This window comes from Salvelinus namaycush, chromosome 17 (genome assembly GCF_016432855.1).
Source record: "Salvelinus namaycush isolate Seneca chromosome 17, SaNama_1.0, whole genome shotgun sequence".
Taxonomy (NCBI): Eukaryota; Metazoa; Chordata; class Actinopteri; order Salmoniformes; family Salmonidae; genus Salvelinus; species Salvelinus namaycush.
In genome coordinates, this window is record NC_052323.1 from 21638350 (window position 1) to 21662653 (window position 24304).

Sequence of the window (24304 nt, forward strand, 5' to 3'; positions counted from 1 at the left end):
TCATTTAATCTGTGGCCAATGACCTTGAGCCTTCTTGAATGGGCAATTCTAATGTAACTCTATGGAAGCACCCAAGGGGCTTGAATTTTCGAGCTCTCCCCCCGTAGATTTTGCAGTGACTTGGTGTCCCCATGAGTGACAGAACACTGAGCCAATCACAGCGCAACTAAAGAACATTACCAACCCCTACGCTCCGTATTTTCCGCGGGCTGTCCTACCACCACAGAAAGCACTGAGCTAGGCTGGAACACCTGCATGTTCGAGCTGCCTTAATTAAGAAAGCAAAAAAGCGACCATGTTTGTGTGCGGCTTTATTAACTCAATGATTTATAAAAAAAATGTTTTACATTGTTTGCAAACTGAAATGTGACGTGTATTAAGGCCAAATTAACATGCAAAAATAAATAAATATATACAGTTGAAGTCGGAAGTATACATACACCTACAGCCAAATACATTTAAACTCAGTTTTTCCAGAATTCCTGACATTTAATCAGAGTAAAAATTCCGTCTTAGGTCAGTTAGGATCACCACTTTATTTTAAGAATATGAAATGTCAGCATAATAGTAGAGAGAATTATTTATTTCAGCTTTTATTTCTTTCATCTCATTCCCAGTGGGTCAGAAGTTTACATACACTAAATTAGTATTTGATGGCATTGCCTTTAAATTCTTTAACTTGAGTCAAACGTTTCAGGTAGCCTTCCACAAGCTTCCCACAATAAGGTGGGTGAATTTTGGCCCATTCCTCCTGACAGAGCTGGTGTAACTGAGTCAGGTTTGTAGGCTTTTTGCCTGCACATGCTTTTTCAGTTCTGCCCACAAATTTTCTATATGATTGAGGTCAGGGCTTTGTGATGGCCACTTCAATCCCTTGACTTTGTTGTCCTTAAGCCATTTTGCCACAACTTTGGAAGTATGCTTGGTGTCATTGTCCATTTGGAAGACCAATTTGTGACCAGGCTTTAACTTCCTGACTGATTAAAGCAGGAAGCACCAGTGACTCGGTCTATAAAAAATGGTCAGATGAAGCAGATGGTAAACTACAGGACTGTTTTGCTATCACAGACTGGAACATGTTCCGGGATTCTTCTGATGACATTGAGGAATACACCACATCAGTCACTGGCTTTATCAATAAGTGCATTGAGGACGTCGTCCCCACAGTGACTGTACGTACATACCCCAAACAGAAGCCATGGATTACAGGCAACATTCGTACTGAGCTAAAGGGTAGAGCTGCCGCTTTCAAGGTGCGGGACTCTAACCCGGAAGCTTACAAGAAATCCCGCTATGCCCTGCAACGAACCATCAAACAGGCTAAGCGTCAATACAGGGCTAAGATTGAACCATACTACACCGGCTCCGACGCTCGTCGGATGTGGCAGGGCTTGCAAACTATTACAGACTACAAAGGGAAGTACAGCCGCGAGCTGCCCAGTGACATGAGCCTACCAGACGAGCTAAATCACTTCTATGCTCGCTTCGAGGCAAGCAACACTGAGGCATGCATGAGAGCATCAGCTGTTCCGGACGACTGTGTGATCACGCTCTCCGTAGCCGACGTGAGTAAGACGTTTAAACAGGTCAACATACACAAGGCTGCGGGGCCAGACGGATTACCAGGACGTGTGCTCCGGGCATGTGCTGACCAACTGACAGGTGTCTTCACTGACATTTTCAACATGTCCCTGATTGAGTCTGTAATACCAACATGCTTCAAGCAGACCACCATAGTCCCTGTGCCCAAGAACACAAAGGCAACCTGCCTAAATGACTACAGACCCGTAGCACTCACGTCTGTAGCCATGAAGTGCTTTGAAAGGCTGGTAATGGCTCACATCAACACCATTATCCCAGAAACCCTTGACCCACGCCAATTTGCATACTGCCCAAACAGATCCACAGATGATGCAATCTCTATTGCACTCCACACTGCTCTTTCCCACCTGGACAAAAGGAACACCTATGTGAGAATGCTATTCATTGACTACAGCTCAGCGTTCAACACCATAGTACCCTCAAAGCTCATCACTAAGTTAAGGAACCTGGGACTAAACACCTCCCTCTGCAACTGGATCCTGGACTTCCTGACTGGTCGCCCCCAGGTGGTGAAGGTAGGGAGCAACACATCTGCCACATTGATCCTCAACACTGGAGCTCCCCAGGGGTGCGTGCTCAGTCCCCTCCTGTACTCCCTGTTCACCCACGACTACATGGCCAGGCACGAGTCCAACACCATCATTAAGTTTGCAGAAGGCACAACAGTGGTAGGCCTGATCACCGACAACGACGAGATAGCCTATAGGGAGGAGGTCAGAGACCTGGCCGGGTGGTGCCAGAATAACAACCTATCCCTCAACGTAACCAAGACTAAGGAGATGATTGTGGACTACAGTAAAAGGAGGACCGAGGACGTTCCCATTTTCATCGACGGGGATGTAGTGGAGCAGGTTGAGAGCTTCAAATTCCTTGGTGTCCACATCAACAACAAACTAGAATGGTCCAAATACACCAAGACAGTCGTGAAGAGGGCACGACAAAGCCTATTCCCCCTCAGGAAACTAAAAAGATTTGGCATGGGTCCTGAGATCCTCAAAAGGTTCTACAGCTGCAACATCGAGAGCATCCTGACCGGTTGCATCACTGCCTGGTACGGCAATTGCTCGGCCTCTGACCGCAAGGCACTTCAGAGGGTAGTGCGTACGGCCCAATACATCACTGGAGCAAAGCTGCCTGCCATCCAGGACCTCTACACCAGGCGGTGTCAGAGGAAGGCCCTAAAAATTGTCAAAGACCGCAGCCACCCCAGTCATAGACTGTTCTCTCTACTACCGCATGGCAATCGGTACCGGAGTGCCAAGTCTAGGACAAAAAGGCTTCTCAACAGTTTTTACCCCCAAGCCATAAGACTTCTGAACAGGTTACCTGGACTATTTACATTGTGTGCCCCCCCAACTCCTCTTTTACGCTGCTGCTACTCTCTGTTTATCTTATATGCATGGTCACTTTAACCATACATTCATGTACATACTACCTCAATTGGCCCGACCAACCAGTGCTCCCGCACATTAGCTAACTGGGCTATCTGCATTGTGTCCCACCTCCCGCCAACCCCTCCTTTTACGCTACTGCTACTCTCTGTTCATAATATATGCATAGTCACTTTAACCATACCTACATGTACATACTACCTCAATAAGCCTGACTAATCGGTGTCTGTATATAGCATTGCTGCTCTTATTTTCACATTTATTTTTACTGTTGTTTTATTTCTTTACTTACACACACACACACACACACACACACACACACACACACACACACACACACACCTTTTTTCACACTATTGGTTAGAGCCTGTAAGTAAGCATTTCACTGTAAGGTCTACACCTGTTGTTTTCGGCGCACGTGACAAATAAACTTTGATTTGATGTCTTGAGATGTTGCTTCAATATATCCACATCATTTTCTTTCTCATGACGCCATCTATTTTGTGAAGTGCACTAGAACCTCCTGCAGCAAAGAACCCCCACAACATGATGCTGCCACCCCCATTGTAACGATCGTCCTGGGAAGAAGGAGTGGACCAAAACGCAGCGTGGTAAGTGTCCATGTTAATATTTATTTTAACTCAGAACACTAAGACAAAATAACAAAAATAGACCAACACGAAACAGTTCTGTCTGGTGCAGACACAGAGACAGAAAACAACTACCCACCAACACAGGTGGGAAAAGGCTACCTAAGTATGGTTCTCAATCGGAGACAACGATAGACAGCTGCCTCTGATTGAGAACCACACCTGGCCAAACACATAGAACTAGACAACATAGAACACAACATAGAATGCCCACCCCAACTCACGCCCCGACCAACCAAAATAGAGACATAAAAAGAATCTCTAAGGTCAGGGCGTGACACCCATGCTTCATGGTTGGGATGGTGTTCTTCGGCTTGCAAGCTTCCCCCTTTTTCCTCCAAACATAACGATGGTCATTATGGCCAAACAGTTCTATTTTTGTTTCATCAGACCAGAGGACATTTCTCCAAAAAGTACGATTTTTGTACCCATGTGCAGTTGCAAACCGTAGTCTGGCTTTTCTGTGGCGGTTTTGGAGCAGTGGCTTCTACCTTGCTGAGCGGCCTTTCAGGTTATGTCGATATAGGACACGTTTTACTGTGGATATAGATACTTTTGTACTGGTTTCCTCCAGCATCTTCACAAGGTCCTTTGCTGTTGTTCTGGGATTGATTTGCACTTTTCGCACCAAAGTACGTTCATCTCTAGGAGACAGAATGCGTCTCCTTCCTGAGCGGTATGACGGCTGCGTGGTCCCATGGTGTTTATACTTGCGTACTATTGTTTGTACAGATTAATGTGGTATCTTCACGCGTTTGGAAATTGCTCCCAAGAATGAACCAGACTTGTGGAGGTCTACAATTTAATTTCTGAAGTCTTGGCTGATTTCTTTTGATTTTCCCATGATGTCAAGCAAAGAGGCACTGAGTTTGAAGGTAGGCCTTGAATTACATCCACAGGTACACCTCCAATTGACTCAAATGATGTCAATTAGCCTATCAGAAGCTTCTAAAGCCATGACATCATTTTCTGGAATTTTCCAAGCTGTTTCTAAGCACAGTCAACTTAGTGTATGTAAACTTCTGAGCCACCGGAATTGTGATACAGTGAATTATAAGTGAAATAATCTGTTTGTAAACAATTGTTGGAAAAATTACTTGTGTCATGCACAAAGTAGATGTCCTAACCGACTTGCCAAAACTATAGTTTGTTAACAAGACATTTGTGGAATGGTTGAAAAACTAGTTTTAATGACTCCAACCTAAGTGTATGTAAACTTCTGACTTCAACTGTATATATACAGCACCAGTCAAAAGTTTGTACACACCATTAAAGGGTTTTTCTTTATTTTGACAATTTTCTACATTGTACAGTAATAGTGAAGACATCAAAACTATGAAATAACACATATGGAATTATGTAGTAGCCCAAAAAGTGTTAAACAAATCAAAATATATTTTCGATTCTTCAAAGTAGCCACCCTTTGCCTTGATGACAGCTTTGCACACTCTTGGCATTCTCACAACCAGCATCACCTGGAATGCTTTTCTAACAGTCTTGAAGGAGTTCCCATATATGCTGAGCACTTCTTGGCTGCTTTTCCTTCACTCTGCGGTCCAACTCATCCCAAACCATCTCAATTGGATTGAGGTCGGGTGATTGTGGAGGCCAGGTCACGTGATGCAGCACTCCATCACTCTCCTTCTTGGTCAAATACAGCCTGGAGGTGTGTTGGGTCATTGTCCTGTTAAAAACAAATGATAGTCCCACTAAGCGCAAACCAGATGTGATGGCGTATTGCTGCAGAATGCTGTGGTAGCCATGCTGGTTAAGTGTGCATTGAATTCTAAATAAATCACCCTCAGTGTCACCAGCAAAGCACACCCACTAGGGTTGCACATTTTGGGGAATAGTCAGAGGTGGAAACTTTCTGTGGGAATTAACAGGAATATATGCAAATTAATATTAATACCATTTTAAATGTAGATATTTTTTCTATTGGATATATTTACCATATCATATGGAGACAAACAAACCTTTTACCTTAAGTAAATATAATTGCAAATTATTAAATCCTTCCAATAGAAAAAATATATAAAAAAATTGTTAAGAATTGAACTTTAATTAAATGAGTTGACTCTTCACATGGGATGATTTCACAGAACAACAAAAGAAAGGAAATACTGAATGATCCTCAATGATCCATCGCATCTCCCAAAAACGTTTTAAACAGACATCTGTAAAATGATAGACTAGAAACTAAAGCTTTGGTTGTCTTCCTCTCAGGCTTCCATGTCTTCTCCCTGGATCTCCTCAATGTCCACCTCTTGAACATCAGACTCTGAGGCCTCATCTTCACAGTCACTTTTCAACCTTGTTGAGGATGGCTCGTTGTCAAGCTCAAAAAGCCTAAATTTTGCCCGGATGGCTACCAATTTTTCAACCCTTGTATTGGTCAGCCTGGTGTGTGTGTGTGTTCCCGTGTGTTCCCATGTGTTCCCGTTCCCAAACAAGGACCAGTTGCGCACTGAGGTGGCTGATGTTGGTGGGATTTGGAGGATGATGGAGGCAACAGGGGAAAGAGCCTCAGATCCACAAAGTCCCTTCCACCAGGTGGCTGATGAGATATGTTGGCACGACTGCCATATTGCATCTCCATCCCAAAGCCCTTACTTGGAAGTGTAGACACGGAAGTGTAGAGACACGGAAGTGATGACACCATAGGCCTTGTTGATCTCTGCACCAGACAGGATGCTCTTGCCAGCATACTTGGGGTCCAACATGTACGCTGCGGCGTGTATGGGCTTCAGGCAGAAGTCTTCAGGCTTTTTGATGTATTTCAGAACTGCAGTTTCCTCTGCTTGGAGCAACAGTGAAGTGGGAAGGGCAGTGCGGATTTCTTCTGAACATCAAACAGGATGGCATTGTCTCCCTCAATCCGTGCAATGGCTACTGCTATAGGTTTCAGGAGTTAAAAATATATATTATAAAAATATATATTTTTAAATTTCACCTTTATTTAACCAGGTAGGCAAGTTGAGAACAAGTTCTCATTTACAACTGCGACCTGGCCAAGATAAAGCAAAGCAGTTCGACACATACAACAACACAGAGTTACAAATGGAGTAAAACAAACATACAGTCAATAATACAGTAGAAAAATAAGTCTATATACAATGTGAGCAAATGGGGTGAGATAAGGGAGGTAAAGGCACAAAAAAAGGCCATGGTGGCGAAGTAAATACAATATAGCAAGTAAAACACTGGAATGGTTGATTTGCAGTGGAAGAATGTGCAAAGTAGAGATAGAAATAATGGGGTGCAAAGGAGCTAAATAAATAAATACAGTAGGGAAAGAGGTAGTTGTTTGGGCTAAATTATAGATGGGCTATGTACAGGTGCAGTAATATATGAGCTGCTCTGACAGCTGGTGCTTAAAGCTAGTGAGGGAGATAAGTGTTTCCAGTTTCAGAGATTTTTGTAGTTCGTTCCAGTCATTGGCAGCAGAGAACTGGAAGGAGAGGCGGCCAAAGGAAGAATTGGTTTTGGGGGTGACCAGAGAGAAGTTGTCACAGGAAGTTGGTGACACCTTCATTTGGGAGAACGGGCTTGTGTTAATGACTGGAGCGCCATCAGTGGAATGGTATTAAATACATCAAACACGGGGTTTCCAGGTGTTTGATGCCATTCCATTTGCTCCGTTCCGGCCAGTCTTATCAGCCATCCTCCCCTCAGCAGCCTCCTGTGCTGTCTGTGTGCAGGTACTGTAGTAACCCTGATTTGTCCTAATTTTTATCCTGACTACTCGAAAGTAGTGTGCACACATCCATCTAGCACTGACTGAAACAGCGGGAGCATTCAACAGTGTGCTGGTGTCTATTGTTTTTCATCAGTAATCCTCACTGCTTCTTGTCTCTCTACCAAAGGCACCCAGACAGTGCCCTGTCTAACCCGGGGCTGCATGGCCAGTTTGTGGAGCTGAACGAGGCCTACAGGGTGCTGAGTAAGGAGGTGTCCAGGAGAGAGTACGACCTGTGGCTACAGCACCCTTTTACCGGGGGACAGGCCTTCAGACCCACCTCCACACAACCCCAGGTATGTAAACACACACAGCCCTCCAGAGTTCATACACACTTTTAAAAATAGTTTTATTTACCGTTTATTTATTTCTCTGTCCCTCTCTCTCTCTCTTTCTCTCTCTGTTTCTCTCTCTCTGTTTCTCTCTCTGTTTCTCTCTCTGTTTCTCTCTCTCTCTCTCTCTCTCTCTCTGTTTTTCTCTCTCTCTCTCTCTCTCTCTGTTTTTCTCTCTCTCTCTCTCTCTCTCTCTCTCTGTTTTTCTCTCTCTCTCTCTCTCTCTCTCTCTCTCTGTTTCTCTCTCTCTCTCTCTCTCTCTCTCTGTTTCTCTCTCTGTTTCTCTCTCTGTTTCTCTCTCTGTTTCTCTCTGTTTCTCTCTCTCTCTCTGTTTCTCTCTCTCTCTCTCTCTCTTTGTTTCTCTCTGTTTCTCTCTCTCTCTCTGTTTCTCTCTATGTTTCTCTCTCTCTCTTTCTCTGTATCTCTCTCTCTCTCTTTCTCTGTATCTCTCCCTCTCTCTCTCTCCCCCCTCTCTCTCCATCTTTCTCTGTATCTCTCCCCCTCTCTGTCCCCCCCTCTCTCTCTCTCCCTCCCTCTCTCTGTCTCTCTGTCTCTGTGCCTGTCTCTCTCTCTCAGGAGAGTATGCGCTACTAGGATCCGTTCAAACCCTGTCAACCTGAGGAGTGGGGGAGGAAGATGAACTTTAGAATAATTAGCTACTGTATGCTCATCATGGGACTGAGCATCAGCGCTCACATTCTCTTCAGGTAACATCATGGGGAAAGATCAGAGTGAAATTGATGATTGGACATTGATTCTGTATGTGTGTACACTCTCATAGTTAAATAAGAAATGCAGTAATTTTGTCATGTTCAAGGAACGTAATCTGTCACTCCTAAGACTAAAGCATTTCTGAATTCTGACAAACATCTGTGCCAAAATGTCACAATTGCCTATTACTGCTATTACTATTTTGTTACTCATTCATAGTCTAGACTAAATAGTCTATAAACTCAGATAACTGTCTGTCTGTAGGCACAGGTGCCCCTGGCTCAGACCCAGGTTATGCTGTCATAGATCTGGTAATCTGTGTTTTTGCACGTTGACTTGGCATCACTTTTGTTGATTGTAGAGATTCAACTTTTCCTGGTATATGACTTACATTTGTACTAGTACAGAATAATAAAACCTGAATAATAATCAAAATGCCAATTCAACTGCCAACGATATTCCTCTGTGTGCTGTGTGTATGTCTGTGATGTCTGACAGGTGTCTCTCTCTCTTCCGGTCACACAGACTGTTGGAGTCTGTCCATAACAACTTCACGGACGAGAAGAACAGGGTCATCAAACAGATCTACAATGAGGGCAAGGTGTGTTGCCCTCAAAGAAGTTCTAAACATATTACATGTATTATAACTGTTATTACATGTTTTATTACACTGTTCTAGTTAGGGTCGTAGTAATAATCAACATTGCATGGAATATGTATTAATATGATTTGTTGGTGTGATATACCTGAGTCTGGAACTGATTATATATTTCTTCATTTTGATTCACAGAGTGAACGGGTTTAAGAAGCAGACAGAGATTCTCAGACAGAATTCTCAGGAGAAATACAAAATCACTTGCAACAAGTAGGAGTTTAGTAGAATACGAGCACATCGTAAAACAAGGGGGATTGATTTGGCCAAACGCCTCGGAAGAGGAATGGAGTCATTCAGGAAGGGGAGTGAACGGTTGATTGAGTTAGGAGTAGTTAACGTTTTCAGTGGTTTGTGGCAGACGTTGATGATGTGCACAGCTCACGTTTGCTTGGACCTCGGATACTAAGCCGAGGTGTTAAAAAACAAGTGTGTAATACCTGGGTGAAACGGAAACAGTAATGGGGTACATGTCTTTGTCACAGTAAAGCCTCGCCCCACAGCCATTCTAGGTTTCTCCAGGAGGAGAATACGCTGTGGAGATTTGGTCTGGTATCACAAGACTAACAGCAGTAGGACATGTCATTAGCAGCACATCTCTTCCGCTATTGGATGGAACCAAGACTCCTGTTAGCCAGTTGCTAATTGGTTTGCATACCCGTGACATGCTGTTTCTCCCACGGCCGTTCAGAGGCATGCTCAACAAGATTCATGGGACTGTGTGAATTTGGCATTCCAGATATAGTAAAACTTCAGTGTTCCGTAATGTATGTCGATGGTTGATTAAAGACTTTAATCAAAGGTAGAATCCCTTAATGACAGAAAGGGGGTGCTCTGCACAGCTGCCCTTGAACCACTGGGATTCAGTCATTGTGCCTCTGTGTGTCAATGATATCATGGAACTCTTGACTCTGCTACTGGGCCCAGGGTGGACCCAAATACAGTCATAAAAATATACTGTTTGGGACAGGAGTTTTTCCTGTTACCTACATGCAATATTTAGGACCTTCTGCTTTTCCTGGTTATGTGATGAGGAAAAACTGTCCCTAGATATACTAAATCCTTTCCCATTGAAAGGATATGGAATCAAGAGACATTTTGAAAATTAAGTCATATTAGGACTTTTTAAAATGGTATCTAATTGTACACTTCTCTGATGTTGAAGAATTCATTTTAGGAATGGAAATTATACTATGGAAAGTACTGAAGTGGAAACTGGAAAGCAGGCAGATTCACATTTCTAAGATTAGAAATGTATTTAATTTATTGCTGTGGTCACGGTCAACAGACACTTACCATAAGTCACAGATTGTGTTTCAGTGATGTTTAATGACAGCCTTAACTCTTCACGGTGTCGTGGATTCATGCAATGATTGCACTGTTCCTCTGATCTCAACCAACAACATACAATGTTTCATTTTGAGTTTGTTTCTCACCTGATTCCACTCTCACATGTCAGGTCAGGTTTGGAAGTGAGCGAGTGGTGCAGTGTGTGTTAATGACTCTATGGCCTTCTGTTGTTTCTCAAGCCCTTAGCTGAAACCACAGGAGATAACAGGTCCCCGCATACCGACATCCCCCATGTAGTGCACAAGTGCCCCCTCATAACCAAAACACACCACACTGACAGAGACTCTTCTGTCGATGTAAAGACAAACTGATGGGAGACAGAGTTTACTGTACAGTCTGGGCTGCTGATCAAGGTTTTGTAAGCCTCTGACTGTGACCTAGTGCTGCTGATCAAGGTTTTGTAAGCCTCTGACTGTGACCTAGTGCTGCTGATCAAGGTTTTGTAAGCCTCTGACTGTGACCTAGTGCTGCTGATCAAGGTTTTGTAAGCCTCTGACTGTGACCTAGTGCTGCTGATCAAGGTTTTGTAAGCCTCTGACTGTGATCTAAATTAGTTGTGCAAATGTATTATTCCAATCAAATAAATGATTAATATCAATTCACTGGGGGTGATCAGTTATTGGGCTGTGTGTTTTATGTGTCTGTCTGTGAGAGCTTGAATGTGGATTTGGGTGAATGATATAAAGAGATCTTAGTGCAATAAAATTACCCCCTTTATTGTATCGTTATTAAAAAAATGTATTGTGTGGCTGAGAAAGTGGAGTGGTACATTATTGATTGACCTGCTGAATGACGAATTGAAGGGCGACGTTCACCTGTGTCCAGTCCGCGGGTGCGTCCATGTTATTTTGAAAAAGTTGGCAGTGCAAAGGTTACGCGGAATTCGGAGTGCGTCGAGTGGAGTGCGCCTTTTAATTGTGATCTGAAGGGCAAAGGACATGAGCAACCAATCATAACAGACCAAGAGACGCTGTCAAGGACCCTTCTCTTTGTGGACTGCTCTGGCACCATTAACTTCAATATGTTATTATCAAAGAGGACAAAAGGATAAGTCGCGGCGGCACATGCGTCTTCAACGAAACGTCATCTAGGCTATTTCTCAGAGACACCGCTGTGGATAGGCTACGCAGTGTCATGAAATGTGCGTTCGGCACCGTAGCCTATGTGATTCAAAACATTAGTGTTGGATCGTAAATAAGGTCTTTTTGTCCTTTTTAAACGTTTTTAGAGACAAGGATACAATATCGCAAAATATCTTATCGGGACTATAAATGGACCTGTAGTCACGCTACTACTGACGCTCAACCACGGACCGTTTCATGGGTTTCTGTCCAACAATGGGCGAATGTAACCGGGTTACATACCCGAACCTCTAGCTTTGGAATATTGGTGGCCATCATTCAAAGTTCACACAACTCTCAGTAAAATAGATGCAACCAAACTGTATTGAATTGAACGTGAACGACTGAGATTGATTAAATTAGGCTATTTGTCAATATGCAGGCATCATATGTGTGCGCTTGATTGCCAAGAATGATTAGGTCGATTGATGGCATTGGATTATAAATTGTTTTATTGTAGCCAAATACATTGTGCAATTGTTGATGAATTAAGTTACAATCTCAAGCCACTCATTTGAGTGTTAGCCTACTCATTTGCTATAGACGGATTCATAATGACTTATTTGTATAAATTCATATATTTCACGTTCTTAACAAACGGGAAGGGAATGCCACCCCGGCTGTCAATCCATAACATGGAACCTAAGGACTGCAGATTGAATATTGATTGAGTGGAGTGAAAAGAGAAAAGAAAATCATCAATTCATTTACGGAAAATTAGGCTTTTTGGAGTTCTGCACAATGGGGATTATGCTTCAAGTTATTCTAGGAATGTTTCAGTTCCTCTTGCTCTCCAGAATACCCACGTCCCATGCCAAGGTATGTCAAATAACTAACTACACTCTGGTAGACAATTGTTTGCATGGAAATCTCAGGAGTTTAGATGTTTTGTTGCATAATACAGACAAAGGAATAAAAACATCTGGTTTATTTGAAGGGAAAATAAAGATGGGAATACAGTGACTTTAGGAGCAGTATACAACTGATCTTTGTGTGTTTGGAGCTTACCCCCACGGTCATTGACGCTCTGAGCTTATGAAGGTTTACAGAATTCTGTGGTGCACCTCTCACTAGAGAATGTACCCTGTTGACTAATGGTAGAATCATGTACCATGTATGGATAGGCACAATGTGGCACAACTCTGTCAGAATGACTGACATGTTCTTTTAACACAAGGTAGATGTACTGTACATGAGTGACATATGGGGATGGATAATAATTAGCCAACATAATAGACTCTCAGACACACAACTCTTCACATGGCAGATTGGTTTTATATCAAGAACATGTAGTGACCTGAAGCTGCCCTGATTGAGCTGCGTGGCCGTGGGATATATCAGATTGGAGGTCCTGGGAATCATGTTGCATTGGGGCCCACCTCTCTCTCTCTCTCACACACACACACACACACACACACACACACACACACACACACACACACACACACACACACACACACACACAGTGGTCACAACGGCTTTTTCTACTCGTCCCCCTGGGGGAAAGCTGGGTTAATTGTGGCAGTTAGAGGGTCTAAGACTCTGATGCTGCAGCTGGCACTGTGTTGGCTGGCACTGTTTACATTACTTGTGTGTGTGTCAGAGAGGGAGAGACACAGAGAGAGTGAGACTGTGCCAATGCCAGTGTCAGCCAGGAACAGATGCAACCAGACTGGAGGGGAATAGTCTTCTCTGGGAGCAGTACAACGAACACACACTTGGGGTGACAGTATCAACTCCTCCTAGGGGCCAGTCTGTGGAGCTATATTCCGCCCTACTCCTCTTAGGGGCCAGTCTGTGGAGATATAGCCCACCCTACTCCTCCTAGGGGCCGGTCTGTGGAGCTATTGCCCACCCTACTTCTCCTAGGGGCCAGTCTGTGGAGCTATAGCCCACCCTACTCCTCCTAGAGGCCAGTCTGTGGAGCTATAGCCCACCCTACTCCTCCTAGGGGCCAGTCTGTGGCGCTATAGCCCAACCTACTCCTCCTAGGGGCCAGTCTGGGGAGCTATTGACCACCCTACTTCTCCTAGGGGCCGGTCTGTGGAGCTATAGCCCACCCTACTCCTCCTAGGGACCGGTCTGTGGAGCTATAGCCCACCCTACTCCTCCTAGGGGCCGGTCTGTGGAGCTATAGCCCACCCTACTCCTCCTAGGGGCCAGTCTGTGGAGCTATAGCCCACCCTACTCCTACTAGGTGCCAGTCTGTGGAGCTATAGCCCACCCTACTCCTCCTAGGGGCCAGTCTGTGGAGCTATTGCCCACCCTACTTCTCCTAGGGGCCAGTCTGTGGAGCTATTGCCCACCCTACTCCTCCTAGGGGCCAGTCTGTGGAGCTATTGCCCACCCTACTTCTCCTAGGGGCCAGTCTGTGGAGCTATAGCCCACCCTACTCCTCCTAGGGGCCAGTCTGTGGAAATATTGCCCACCCTACTCCTCCTAGGGGCCGGTATGTGGAGCTATAGCCCTCTATACTCCTCCTAGGGGCCACTCTGTGGAGCTATAGCCCACCCTACTCCTCCTAGGGGTCGGTGTGTGGAGCTATAGCCTGCCATACTCCTCCTAGGGGCTGGTCTGTGGAGCTATAGCCCGCCATACTCCTCCTAGGGGCTGGTCTGTGGAGCTATAGCCCGCCCTACTCCTCCTAGGGGCCAGTCTGTGAAGCTATTGCCCACCCTACTCCTCCTAGGGGCCAGTCTGTGGAAATATTGCCCACCCTACTCCTCCTAGGGGCCAGTCTGTGGAGCTATAGCCCACCCTACTCCTCCTAGGGGCCAGTCTGTGGAGCTATAGCCCACCCTACTCCTCCTAGGGGCCAGTCTGTGGAGCTATAGCCCGCCCTACTCCTCCTAGGGGCCAGTCTGTGGAGCTATAGCCTGCCCTACTCCTCCTAGGGGCCAGTCTGTGGAGCTATTGCCCACCTTACTCCTCCTAGGGGCCAGTCTGTGGAGCTATAGCCCGCCCTACTCCTCCTAGGGGCCAGTCTGTGGAGCTATAGCCCGCCCTACTCCTCCTAGGGGCCAGTCTGTGGAGCTATAGCCCGCCCGACTCCTGGGGATGTTTTGTGCAGATTGATTTGTGGTATGAATGAAACCCCCGTGTGATCTGACATGTTTCTTGTTGCTCAGACACTTGCTCAGACACTACAGTATATGTGTTCACAAAATGGCCACACACACATCGGTGAACTCCAAATGAAATGGGGCCAAACCAGAAACTGTAGAGAGAGCACAGGGGCAGGGTGGGGCGGTTGGGCGAAGTCTACATTCTCTCAGCAGTTGCCCTGGTCCACTCAGATCTAATAATGACGTTGCGTGGGTGGGTGGGTGGGTGTGATGTGTTTGCGTGCGTGCGTGCGTGCGTCTGTGTGTGCTTGAGTTTTGTGTGTGTGTGTAAACTACATAGTATTTTTTTTTGTGTTACTCACCTGGCTAAGGTATTCGGTATCAGTGTAGAGCATGAGAGCGTACGTGGGGCTGTGGGGTACTAGGGGTCGTCTCTCTATATAAGGTTAAAAACATGCAGGGATTTACCACCTGACACACCTCTTCTTCTGCCTCTGCTCTTCCAGCTAGCCCACTGGAGACCTGCGGACACCACCCCCAAATCTAGAGAAGGTATCCCCCTGTGATAATCACACCAGCATATATGAACAGGCTGATGATGAGTAACTGTGTGTGTATGAATAACGGAGTTGAGATTCATAAAGTGAGAATGAATACATTATGACTAGATTTGTGATGTGTTAGTGACCTTGTCAAACCTATTCATCTGACATTTCTCGCTCTCCCTCCCTCCAGTGCGTCGGTGGTTGGAGGTGTACTCTCGGAGTGGTTGTGAGCCCAGAGATACCCTGGTGGAGGTGTGGCAGGAGTTGCCGGGAGAGACGCATCACCTCTTCGTGCCTTCCTGTGTGTCGGTCCGCCGCTGTGATGGGTGCTGCTCCGACGAGGCACTGGAGTGTGTGCCCTCACTCACACACTCTATCACCATGGAGGTACACACTCACACACTCTATCACCATGGAGGTACACACTCTATCACCATGGAGGTACACACTCTATCACCATGGAGGTACACACTCTATCACCATGGAGGTACACACTCTATCACCATGGAGGTACACACTCTATCACCATGGAGGTACACACTCTATCACCATGGAGGTACACACTCTATCACCATGGAGGTACACACTCACACACTCTATCACCATGGAGGTACACACTCTATCACCATGGAGGTACACACTCTATCACCATGGAGGTACACACTCTATCACCATGGAGGTACACACTCACACACTCTATCACCATGGAGGTACACACTCTCACACATGAATGATTTGTAACCGTAGTTTGTGTCTTTGTACTCTGCAGCTAATGAAGACCTCCTTTATGAAGCATGAGCTCATTGAGCTGGACTTCGTTGAGCACAGCCAGTGTGAGTGCAGGTGAGCACACACACACACACACACACACACACACACACACACACACACACACACACACACACACACACACACACACACACACACACACACACACACACACACACACACACACACACGTGGTCTATGCATGACTGCATTCTCTGTGTGTCAAATAACCCGCTCTCTTTCCCTGTAGACTAAAAGAGAATCTTCAATCAGCCCCTACCAGGTACAGTACTGTATGTATGTGGCTGTCTGTGTCCATTTGTGTTTGTCTTTGTGTGTGTCTCTTAGTGTGTGTTTGGGTATCTGTTTCTGTGTACCTCTAGCTTAGTGAGTTAGCGTCTTTTGGATGCTCGAGCACTAGCCTAATATCCCATGGGACAGTTCACATGCCACTGTCTCCATAGAGATATCTTACCCTTTGTGCTGAGTGAGTTCTCTGAGAGCAATTACCAAAGCAGATTGAAGTTTCTATTTCTATACAACATTATTATTATTACACCATGTTATTTTATAGTATTTCTGAGAAGACGCTAAGGCAAGGTTTTTGACCATACAGAGAAGGCTACATGTTTGGAAGCCCCAGCCCACCCCTGACCTAGTGGCAGAGTGACTAGCTAGCCTTAGACCAACAGAGCTGGACAGAGGTCAAGGCCCACAGAGAGGGAATGTTAGGGAAAGAGTGAAAACAGAGGGATAGAGAGAAAGAGAGAGAGTAAAAATAGGTTCTTATTTATTTATTATTTAACCTTTATTTAACTAGGCAAGTCAGTTAAGAACAAATTCTTATTTTACAATGACAGCCTAGGAACAGTGGGTTAACTGCCTTGTTCAGGGGCAGAACAACAGAATTTGACCTTTTCAGCTCGGGGATTCGATCTAGCAACCTTTCAGTTACTGGCCCAAGAGTGAAAGCTTGAAAGGGAGACAGAGGCAGACATTTTATTTTCTAATAAGGCTGTTGGACTTTAAGGGAATCCCACAAATAATGGAATTAGAGGCATTTAACTCAGTCTATAATGTATCTATTTAGATTTTGATCTGCTATTGTGATGTATTGTTGTTTGACACAGATGTATGTCTCTGACTAACAGGCCTGCAAAGCCTCTGAGGAAAGGCAGGAAAAGGGAGAGAGGAAAATCCAAACGAAAGAAAAGTGGAACTATGTAAGTTCAACTAAACATGCTAAATTAACTCCTGAGTTGTTGCTTCTTTATTTACATAAAGCTTTATGCACGAGTCTAAGCAACTATCTGTTTCTCTGTGGGTACGCACAAATAATTCCAAGAAAATCACTCCACACAGCAGAAAAAGTGAATTCAGCCCTTCTTCTTCTTCAATTCTCCACCCATCATGCTGCTGTCAGCTATGTCCTCTTATAGGGGTCAGAGTTCACTCAGTGTCTCTCAGGCCCATCCATCACTCAGATCAGATCCCATTGAGTTACTGGCAGGTGTGTAATCTGCCTAATTTGATGCCAATTTGGTGACTAATTATCTCTGTGGCAACCCAGCCACCACCTCCCTCCCTCTCGGGCCCAGCCACCACCTCCTCCTCCCTCTCTCTCTGTGCCAGCCCAGCCACCACCTCCTCCCTCCCTCTCTGTGGCAACCCAGCTACCACCTTCCCTCCCTCTCAGGGCCAGCCCAGCCACCACCTCCTCCCTCCCTCTCTGTGGCAACCCAGCCACTACCTCCTCCCTCTCTCTCTGTGGCAACTCAGCCACCACCACCTCCCTCCTCTCAGTGCCAGCCCAGCCCAGCCACCACCTCCTCCCCCTCTCTCTATGGCAACCCAGCCGCCACCTCCTCCCTCTCTCTCTGTGGCAACCCAGCCACCACCTCCTCCCTCTCTCTCTGTGGCAACCCAGCCACCACCTCCTCCCTCTCTCTCTGTGGCAACCCAGCCACCACCTCCTCCCTCTCTCTCTGTGGCAACCCAGCCACCACATCCTCCCTCTCTCTCTGTGGCAACCCAGCCACCACATCCTCCCTCTCTCTCTGTGGCAACCCAGCCACCACCTCCTCCCTCTCTCTCTGTGGCAACCCAGCCATGACCACTCAGCCAGGCCCACACAAAGATGGCCTCTCTGTATCTGCTTCATTAATTAAATCACTTCATTGAAGAAGTCCATTAGCCTCCCAGACAGGCCAGGGTGAGTTAACTCAGTCGTGGATGGGCTCACTTAGACAGACTGAGGTTAACTCCCTAATGGGAATCCCAGCCAATGGCACATTAAAGGGCCTCTCAGACAAGAGGAAGTCTACTGCAATGGGCACAGGGACAGCTTTATTCCTCTTGAATCCTATGTGGAACATCAGTTTTGAAAGCCACTGGTGTCTGTTTTAAAGTTGCAGTATTTGTTCTATTCTCCTTACCGCCCCAGACCCTCCTCTCCCCCCACTACGCCCTCTCCTCCCCCGACCACCCCATCTCCCTTGCCAGGCCCTCGATGTACCCCCTGTCCTGGGAGGAAGTGGACACTCGATTTGCATTCGTGTCGGTGTCGCTGCAACGTGACCGCAGAGAACTGCAGTCAGAAAGGGAGGAGACTCAACCAGCACCTCTGCAGGTCAGTGTCCAGTGACAGCAAACCACCTTCAGAACCAGAGCCATAGAAGGAGAGCTTGAACCACTACCAGAGATGTAGTATCAACTGTGACCATGCATCACAACCACATTCAAACATAGCTAAACCACATCCCAACATTACACATTTAATCATTCTGATCTAAACTCTCTCTCTTGTTTCATTTTTGTTTTAGATGTGAGGCCAGGAGGCGGTGATGCTCTTTCTCTCCGTTGGTTCCAGACTCACTCTCATCCATGCTCATCCACTCTCATCCATGCTCAGCAGAAGTCTGGGGAACAAAGAGGAGTGGAGGATGTACCCTTAACTCTCCTCTTCCTTGTCCTCCAGAACCACCAAGTCAGTGCAGTATTACAACGTAAATATATGTACCTGTGTGTAGAGCTGTATATGTGTCGTCAGTCTCATCACACAGCTTCTTCAGGCGCTTAGCTGCTATCGTCCAATCAACATGTATGTAACACTCTCCTTCACAAGAGTAAATGATGGGACCAAATGTAAAGCACAGTTTAGATGTCTGGTAACATGAGGGCGATGTGAGGTAGTGGGTCGCCAGGACGTTAGTTGTGGACTAGACAGAATTCAACACTCACACCTCCAATGCTGTATGGGACATTGGGACTTTGGACACGAAGAGGATTTGAAGACTGATCTCTGATCAGATTTAACAGACGTGTTCATGTTGAGTGTTGTTGTCTTCATAGACATGGTGGGTCAGTTTTGCCCATGAACTGCTATTGGACTGTTTTGCAGAAAGACAATGGCAACAGACATAATGATCCTGATATTGATACGTGTGTTATATTTTGTGTACAGGGAGACCCCGATAGGAGAATGATTCCAGGGTCAAGTCATTAAAGTGCAGTAAGGATATAGAATAGTGAACGGACACACATGCACACACGCACACATGTACACACACACACACATGTACACACACGCATGCACACACGTACCAGCTAGTTGTTGTGTGTATAAAGCCGTCAGGGATACCCCATGGACCTATAGCTAAGTGAGTTGAATAGCTGCATAGACTGTATCTGTGTGGTCTACACACTGAATGGCACAGATGGGTTAACCTGCCACCGTTAGTCTCTCTCATTCACAGCATATGGTCACAGGCTGGATCACTGAGGGGTTTCACATGCTGGATCACTGAGGGGTTTCACAGGCTGGATCACTGAGGGGTTTCACAGGCTGGATCACTGAGGGGTTTCACAGGCTGGATCACTGAGGGGTTTCACAGGCTGGATCACTGAGGGGTTTCACAGGCTGGATCACTGAGGGGTTTCCCAGGCTGGATCACTGAGGGGTTTCCCAGGCTGGATCACTGAGGGGTTTCACAGGCTGGATCACTGAGGGGTTTCACAGGCTGGATCACTGACGGGTTTTACAGGCTGGATCACTGACGGGTTTTACAGGCTGGATCACTGAGGGGTTTCACAGGCTGGATCACTGAGGGGTTTTACAGGCTGGATCATTGAGGGGTTTCACAGGCTGGATCATTGAGGGGTTTCACAGGCTGGATCACTGAGGGGTTTCACAGGCTGGATCACTGAGGGGTTTCACAGGCTGGATCACTGAGGGGTTTCACAGGCTGGATCACTGAGGGGTTTCACAGGCTGGATCATTGAGGGGTTTCACAGGCTGGATCATTGAGGGGTGTTCTGTCATCTGTTTGATTTGGTTTTTGTCTCAATCTCTCCGCTCCGGAGTGAAAGAGCTGTTCACGCCGACAGGGCAGTGAGGGGAATGACAATGATGAGGCTTGGCTATGGTCCAAGGGTTCACACACACATACACACACTTCTGATTAGAAGTGAATGCAATTTAAGAGTCTAAATAAGTCCAAATGTTTGTTTCTGTTTAATTTTCTTTGTATAATTTGTTATATTTTGGCATAATTTTGTACAGTTGACTTATTAGATGTTGTATATTGTGGAATGTTTCTTTGTTTTGTTTTTATTTGTCCATAATCCGTCTACATAAAGAGTCCCTCTGGGTGGCCGACGAAGACCACTATGTAGACATCAGGCATTTAAACATATCGCCACCTGTGTAGAATTTTAAACAGGGAGAGAGTTCTCAATGGCCACAAAATAGGACACAATATACATTCTAATGGGTAACTAAAATAATCACCAGAAAAATAATGTCTAGCAAATACCCATTCCCACTGCAGTAAAAATAAATCATTTAGTTCTCTGTCTGTGTGGGATGCGTAGAGCTGTGGGGTTAGGATACAGCTACAATATTGGTTAGAACCCCATTCAACACTGAAAATAGTTCATTTCTACTTCACATTGTTCAAGCTTCCAATCTGTACCTCTTGTTAGCAGTTCTGGAACCCCCCTAATGTAAATCCTGAGCCTGTGTCACATTCCAAATGTTATTCCTCTGACATTCCTTTTATATTGTTATTTTATTTCGAACTCAGTCTGAAAAGTCTCTTTTCACTAAGCAATAAGTATGGTCTCTGATTCAGAGACTGAGATGAGCATATGAGTACTTTAGCTGAAGTTGTAGCAGATTCCTCTCCAAAATATGAGATAAAACTCTGACAACATATCAGCGATTCGTCTGAACTCTGCCTGTTAACAGATATATAGCTGAGGGATTTGTGAGCTGTATGTGAAAAGTGTGTTTGAATTCAGGCTCTGAGGTTGGTCCTGTGAGGGCAGTCAGACCAGACACAGCTCTACTGAATTTGCCTCCCCTCCCTATAGCTGGAAGCATCTGTGAGCTCCTCTCCTCTGAATGGTGGCCAATGAATGCCAACCCAAAACCCCCGAGGTATATTTCGCAAAGCGTCATTGTCTAGCTGTGTGTTGGTCGACAGGAAACTTGCCAGTTACAGAAAGACACTTCTAGAAGGGACTAAATGCTCTATTCAAGCAATAGTATACTACCCATGTCCATGACATAGTCAAAATGAATGTGCTGGTTGCTCCTCTTGTCTGCACGCACCCAGTCTTCCCTCAACCACCTTGTTGTAGACCCATGAGTTTGACAAAGCGAGTCTAGCACATACCCTATATACTGTAGACTGTCCAGGTAGACCTATTCTAGCCCCCATGGTCTTATACTCAGCTATAGCAGGCAGACCCTGACTAAACATACATAATAATATATTCTGTCTTATAACCAACCACCATCTTGTGTATAATGTAGAGCATACTTTAGAATGTCTTGTAATTCATTCCAACTATACTCCCATGTTATACTTTACAATTACAAATGCGTTGTGATGTGTATATATATCACTGATACTATTTATGCTGCTACACCTTTTGTGCCCAATCTGATGTAAGTGTGCAACTGTCTGTACCATGCAGAGTAGGCCTATATTATGTCTGATTAATCAACTGTCTGTACCATGCAGAGTAGGCCTATATTATGTCTGATTAATCAACTGTCTGTACCATGCAGAGTAGGCCTATATTATGTCTGATTAATCAACTGTCTGTACCATGCAGAGTAGGCCTATATTATGTCTGATTAATCAACTGTCTGTACCATGCAGAGTAGGCCTATATTATGTCTGATTAATCAACTATCTGTACCATGCAGAGTAGGCCTATATTATGTCTGATTAATCAACTGTCTGTACCATGCAGAGTAGGCCTATATTATGTCTGATTAATCAACTGTCTGTACCATGCAGAGTAGGCCTATATTATGTCTGATTAATCAACTGTCTGTACCATGCAGAGTAGGCCTATATTATGTCTGATTAATCAACTGTCTGTACCATGCAGAGTAGGCCTATATTATGTCTGATTAATCAACTGTCTGTACCATGCAGAGTAGGCCTATATTATGTCTGATTAATCAACTCGATGTCTATGTAAACAAAGCATACTGTCCTATTGAAGATGTTAATACCACCAGGAAATGTTCAAAACAACCATGATACAATGTTCCAGATATTATTAAATGAAACGTCTTATTTTTCGTAAAATGTATTGTTATTGGTAGTCTCCAATGCTTCCAATGTCCTTCCCGTAATCACTTTGACGTCATCCCTTTTTGCCAACCTCCCTCCTCCCTTTTCTTCATTCCTCTCTTCTCTTTCATCTCTCTGAACAGTAATGAAAGATAAACAGGCTGATGATTAGAGTGACACCCCGGGAGTGAAGGACGGAGGGATAGAGAGTGTGAGTGACGTGATATGAGAAATAATATTGCCTCCTCCTCACATGAACTGCGCTGAGTCAGCCGCACGGAAGTGTGTGTGTGGGGGGGGGGGGGTCTACGTCACTGTCTGTGTGTGTACTGCTGAGTGATGAATTATTTTCATCTTCAAACGAGTGATGATAATGTGATTTTATGGGAATATACTCAATCGTCCTCATATTGACTTTTCATGTCAGAGGTTGTGAGGCAGTGACAGTGCAATTTCCATTAGCAGATGATATCTTGGAATTGGCTTCTAAGAGGAGTAATGCTTTCCCATCCAGTCTCTCTATCTCTCTCAGTGATGCAGTTCATCTTTTGGGGTCCTCCCCACCCTGAGATAGGCAGCTCTGTCTCTCTCTCTCTCTCTTTTTCTCTTCTCTTCTCTTCTCTTCTCTCTCTCCTCTTCTATCTCTCTCTCTCTCTCCTCTTCTATCTCTCTCTCTCTCTCTCGCTCTCTCTCTCTCCTCTTCTATCTCTCTGTGATGCAGTTCATCTTTTGGGGCCCACACTGAGAGAAAGACAGAGTGGGCTCCAGTGAGAGTGAGCTCAAGGCTGATGCTGCCTGGCCTACCTGTCTCGAAGGGCATCCTGCCAGTGACTAAATATAGACGCCTGCACAAGATTAGGGGAACAGAGGGAGAGAGGGAGGAAGAGAGAGTGACTCATCCATCAGGAGACAAGGATTCATCTCTTTTTTTGTTGTAAAAACGTTGTCTACTCTGAAAATGCCCCAGAACCTTGTTATGTTGGTGAAGAGTAATATTGGAACTTACTGTGTCTGCTACGATGGTGATGCCCCTGAGAACCAATGACTTGTTGTGATGTGTCCCTGAAACTCCTCATCCTCTCTCTGTCTCTGTCTCTGTCTCTGTCTCTGTCTCTGTCTCTGTCTCTCTCTTTCAATTCAAATGGCTTTATTGGCATGGGAAACATGTTTCCAAAGGAATAGAGACATTTCAAATGTCATATTATGACTATATACAGTGTTGTAACGATGTGCAAATAGTTAAATTACAAAAGGGAAAATAAACATTAATATGGGTTGTATTTACAATGGTGTTTGTTCTTCACTGGTTGCCCTTTTCTTGTGGCAACAGGTCACAAATCTTGCTGCTGTGATGGCACACTTGTATTTCACCCAATAGATATGGGAGTTTATCAAAATTGGATTTGTTGGGTCTGTATAATCTGAGGGAAATATGTGTCTTTAATATGGTCATACATTTGGCAGGAGGTTATGAAGTGCAGCTCAGTTTCCACCTCATTTTGTGGACAGTGTACACAAAGCCTGACTTACTTGAGAGCCAGGTCTGCCTATGGCGGACTTTCTCAATAGCAAGGCTATGATCACTGAGTCTGTACATAGTCAAAGCTTTCCTTAATTTTGGGTCACTCACAGTGGTCAGGTATTCTGCCACTGTGTACTCTCTGTTTAGGGCCAAATAGCATTCCAGTTTGCTCAGTTTTTTTTGTAAGTTCCTACCAGTGTGTTAAGTAATTATCTTTTTCTCATGATTTGGTTGGGTCTAATTGTGTTGCTGTCCTGGGGCTC

General features: G+C 45.1%; 1 protein-coding gene across 1 annotated transcript; it reads left to right on the forward strand.

Annotated features, from left to right (window-relative positions):
* The first annotated feature begins 11397 nt into the window (after positions 1 to 11397).
* On the forward strand, positions 11398 to 23641 carry LOC120062443 (vascular endothelial growth factor A-like). Its single transcript, XM_039012420.1, has 8 exons — positions 11398 to 12367; positions 15120 to 15165; positions 15349 to 15545; positions 15928 to 16001; positions 16177 to 16209; positions 17078 to 17149; positions 18370 to 18555; positions 18749 to 23641. Exons 1-8 carry the CDS (start codon positions 12290 to 12292, stop codon positions 18768 to 18770), a joined length of 708 nt encoding a protein of 235 aa, XP_038868348.1. The 5' UTR covers positions 11398 to 12289; the 3' UTR covers positions 18771 to 23641.
* Positions 23642 to 24304: the final 663 nt, after the last annotated feature.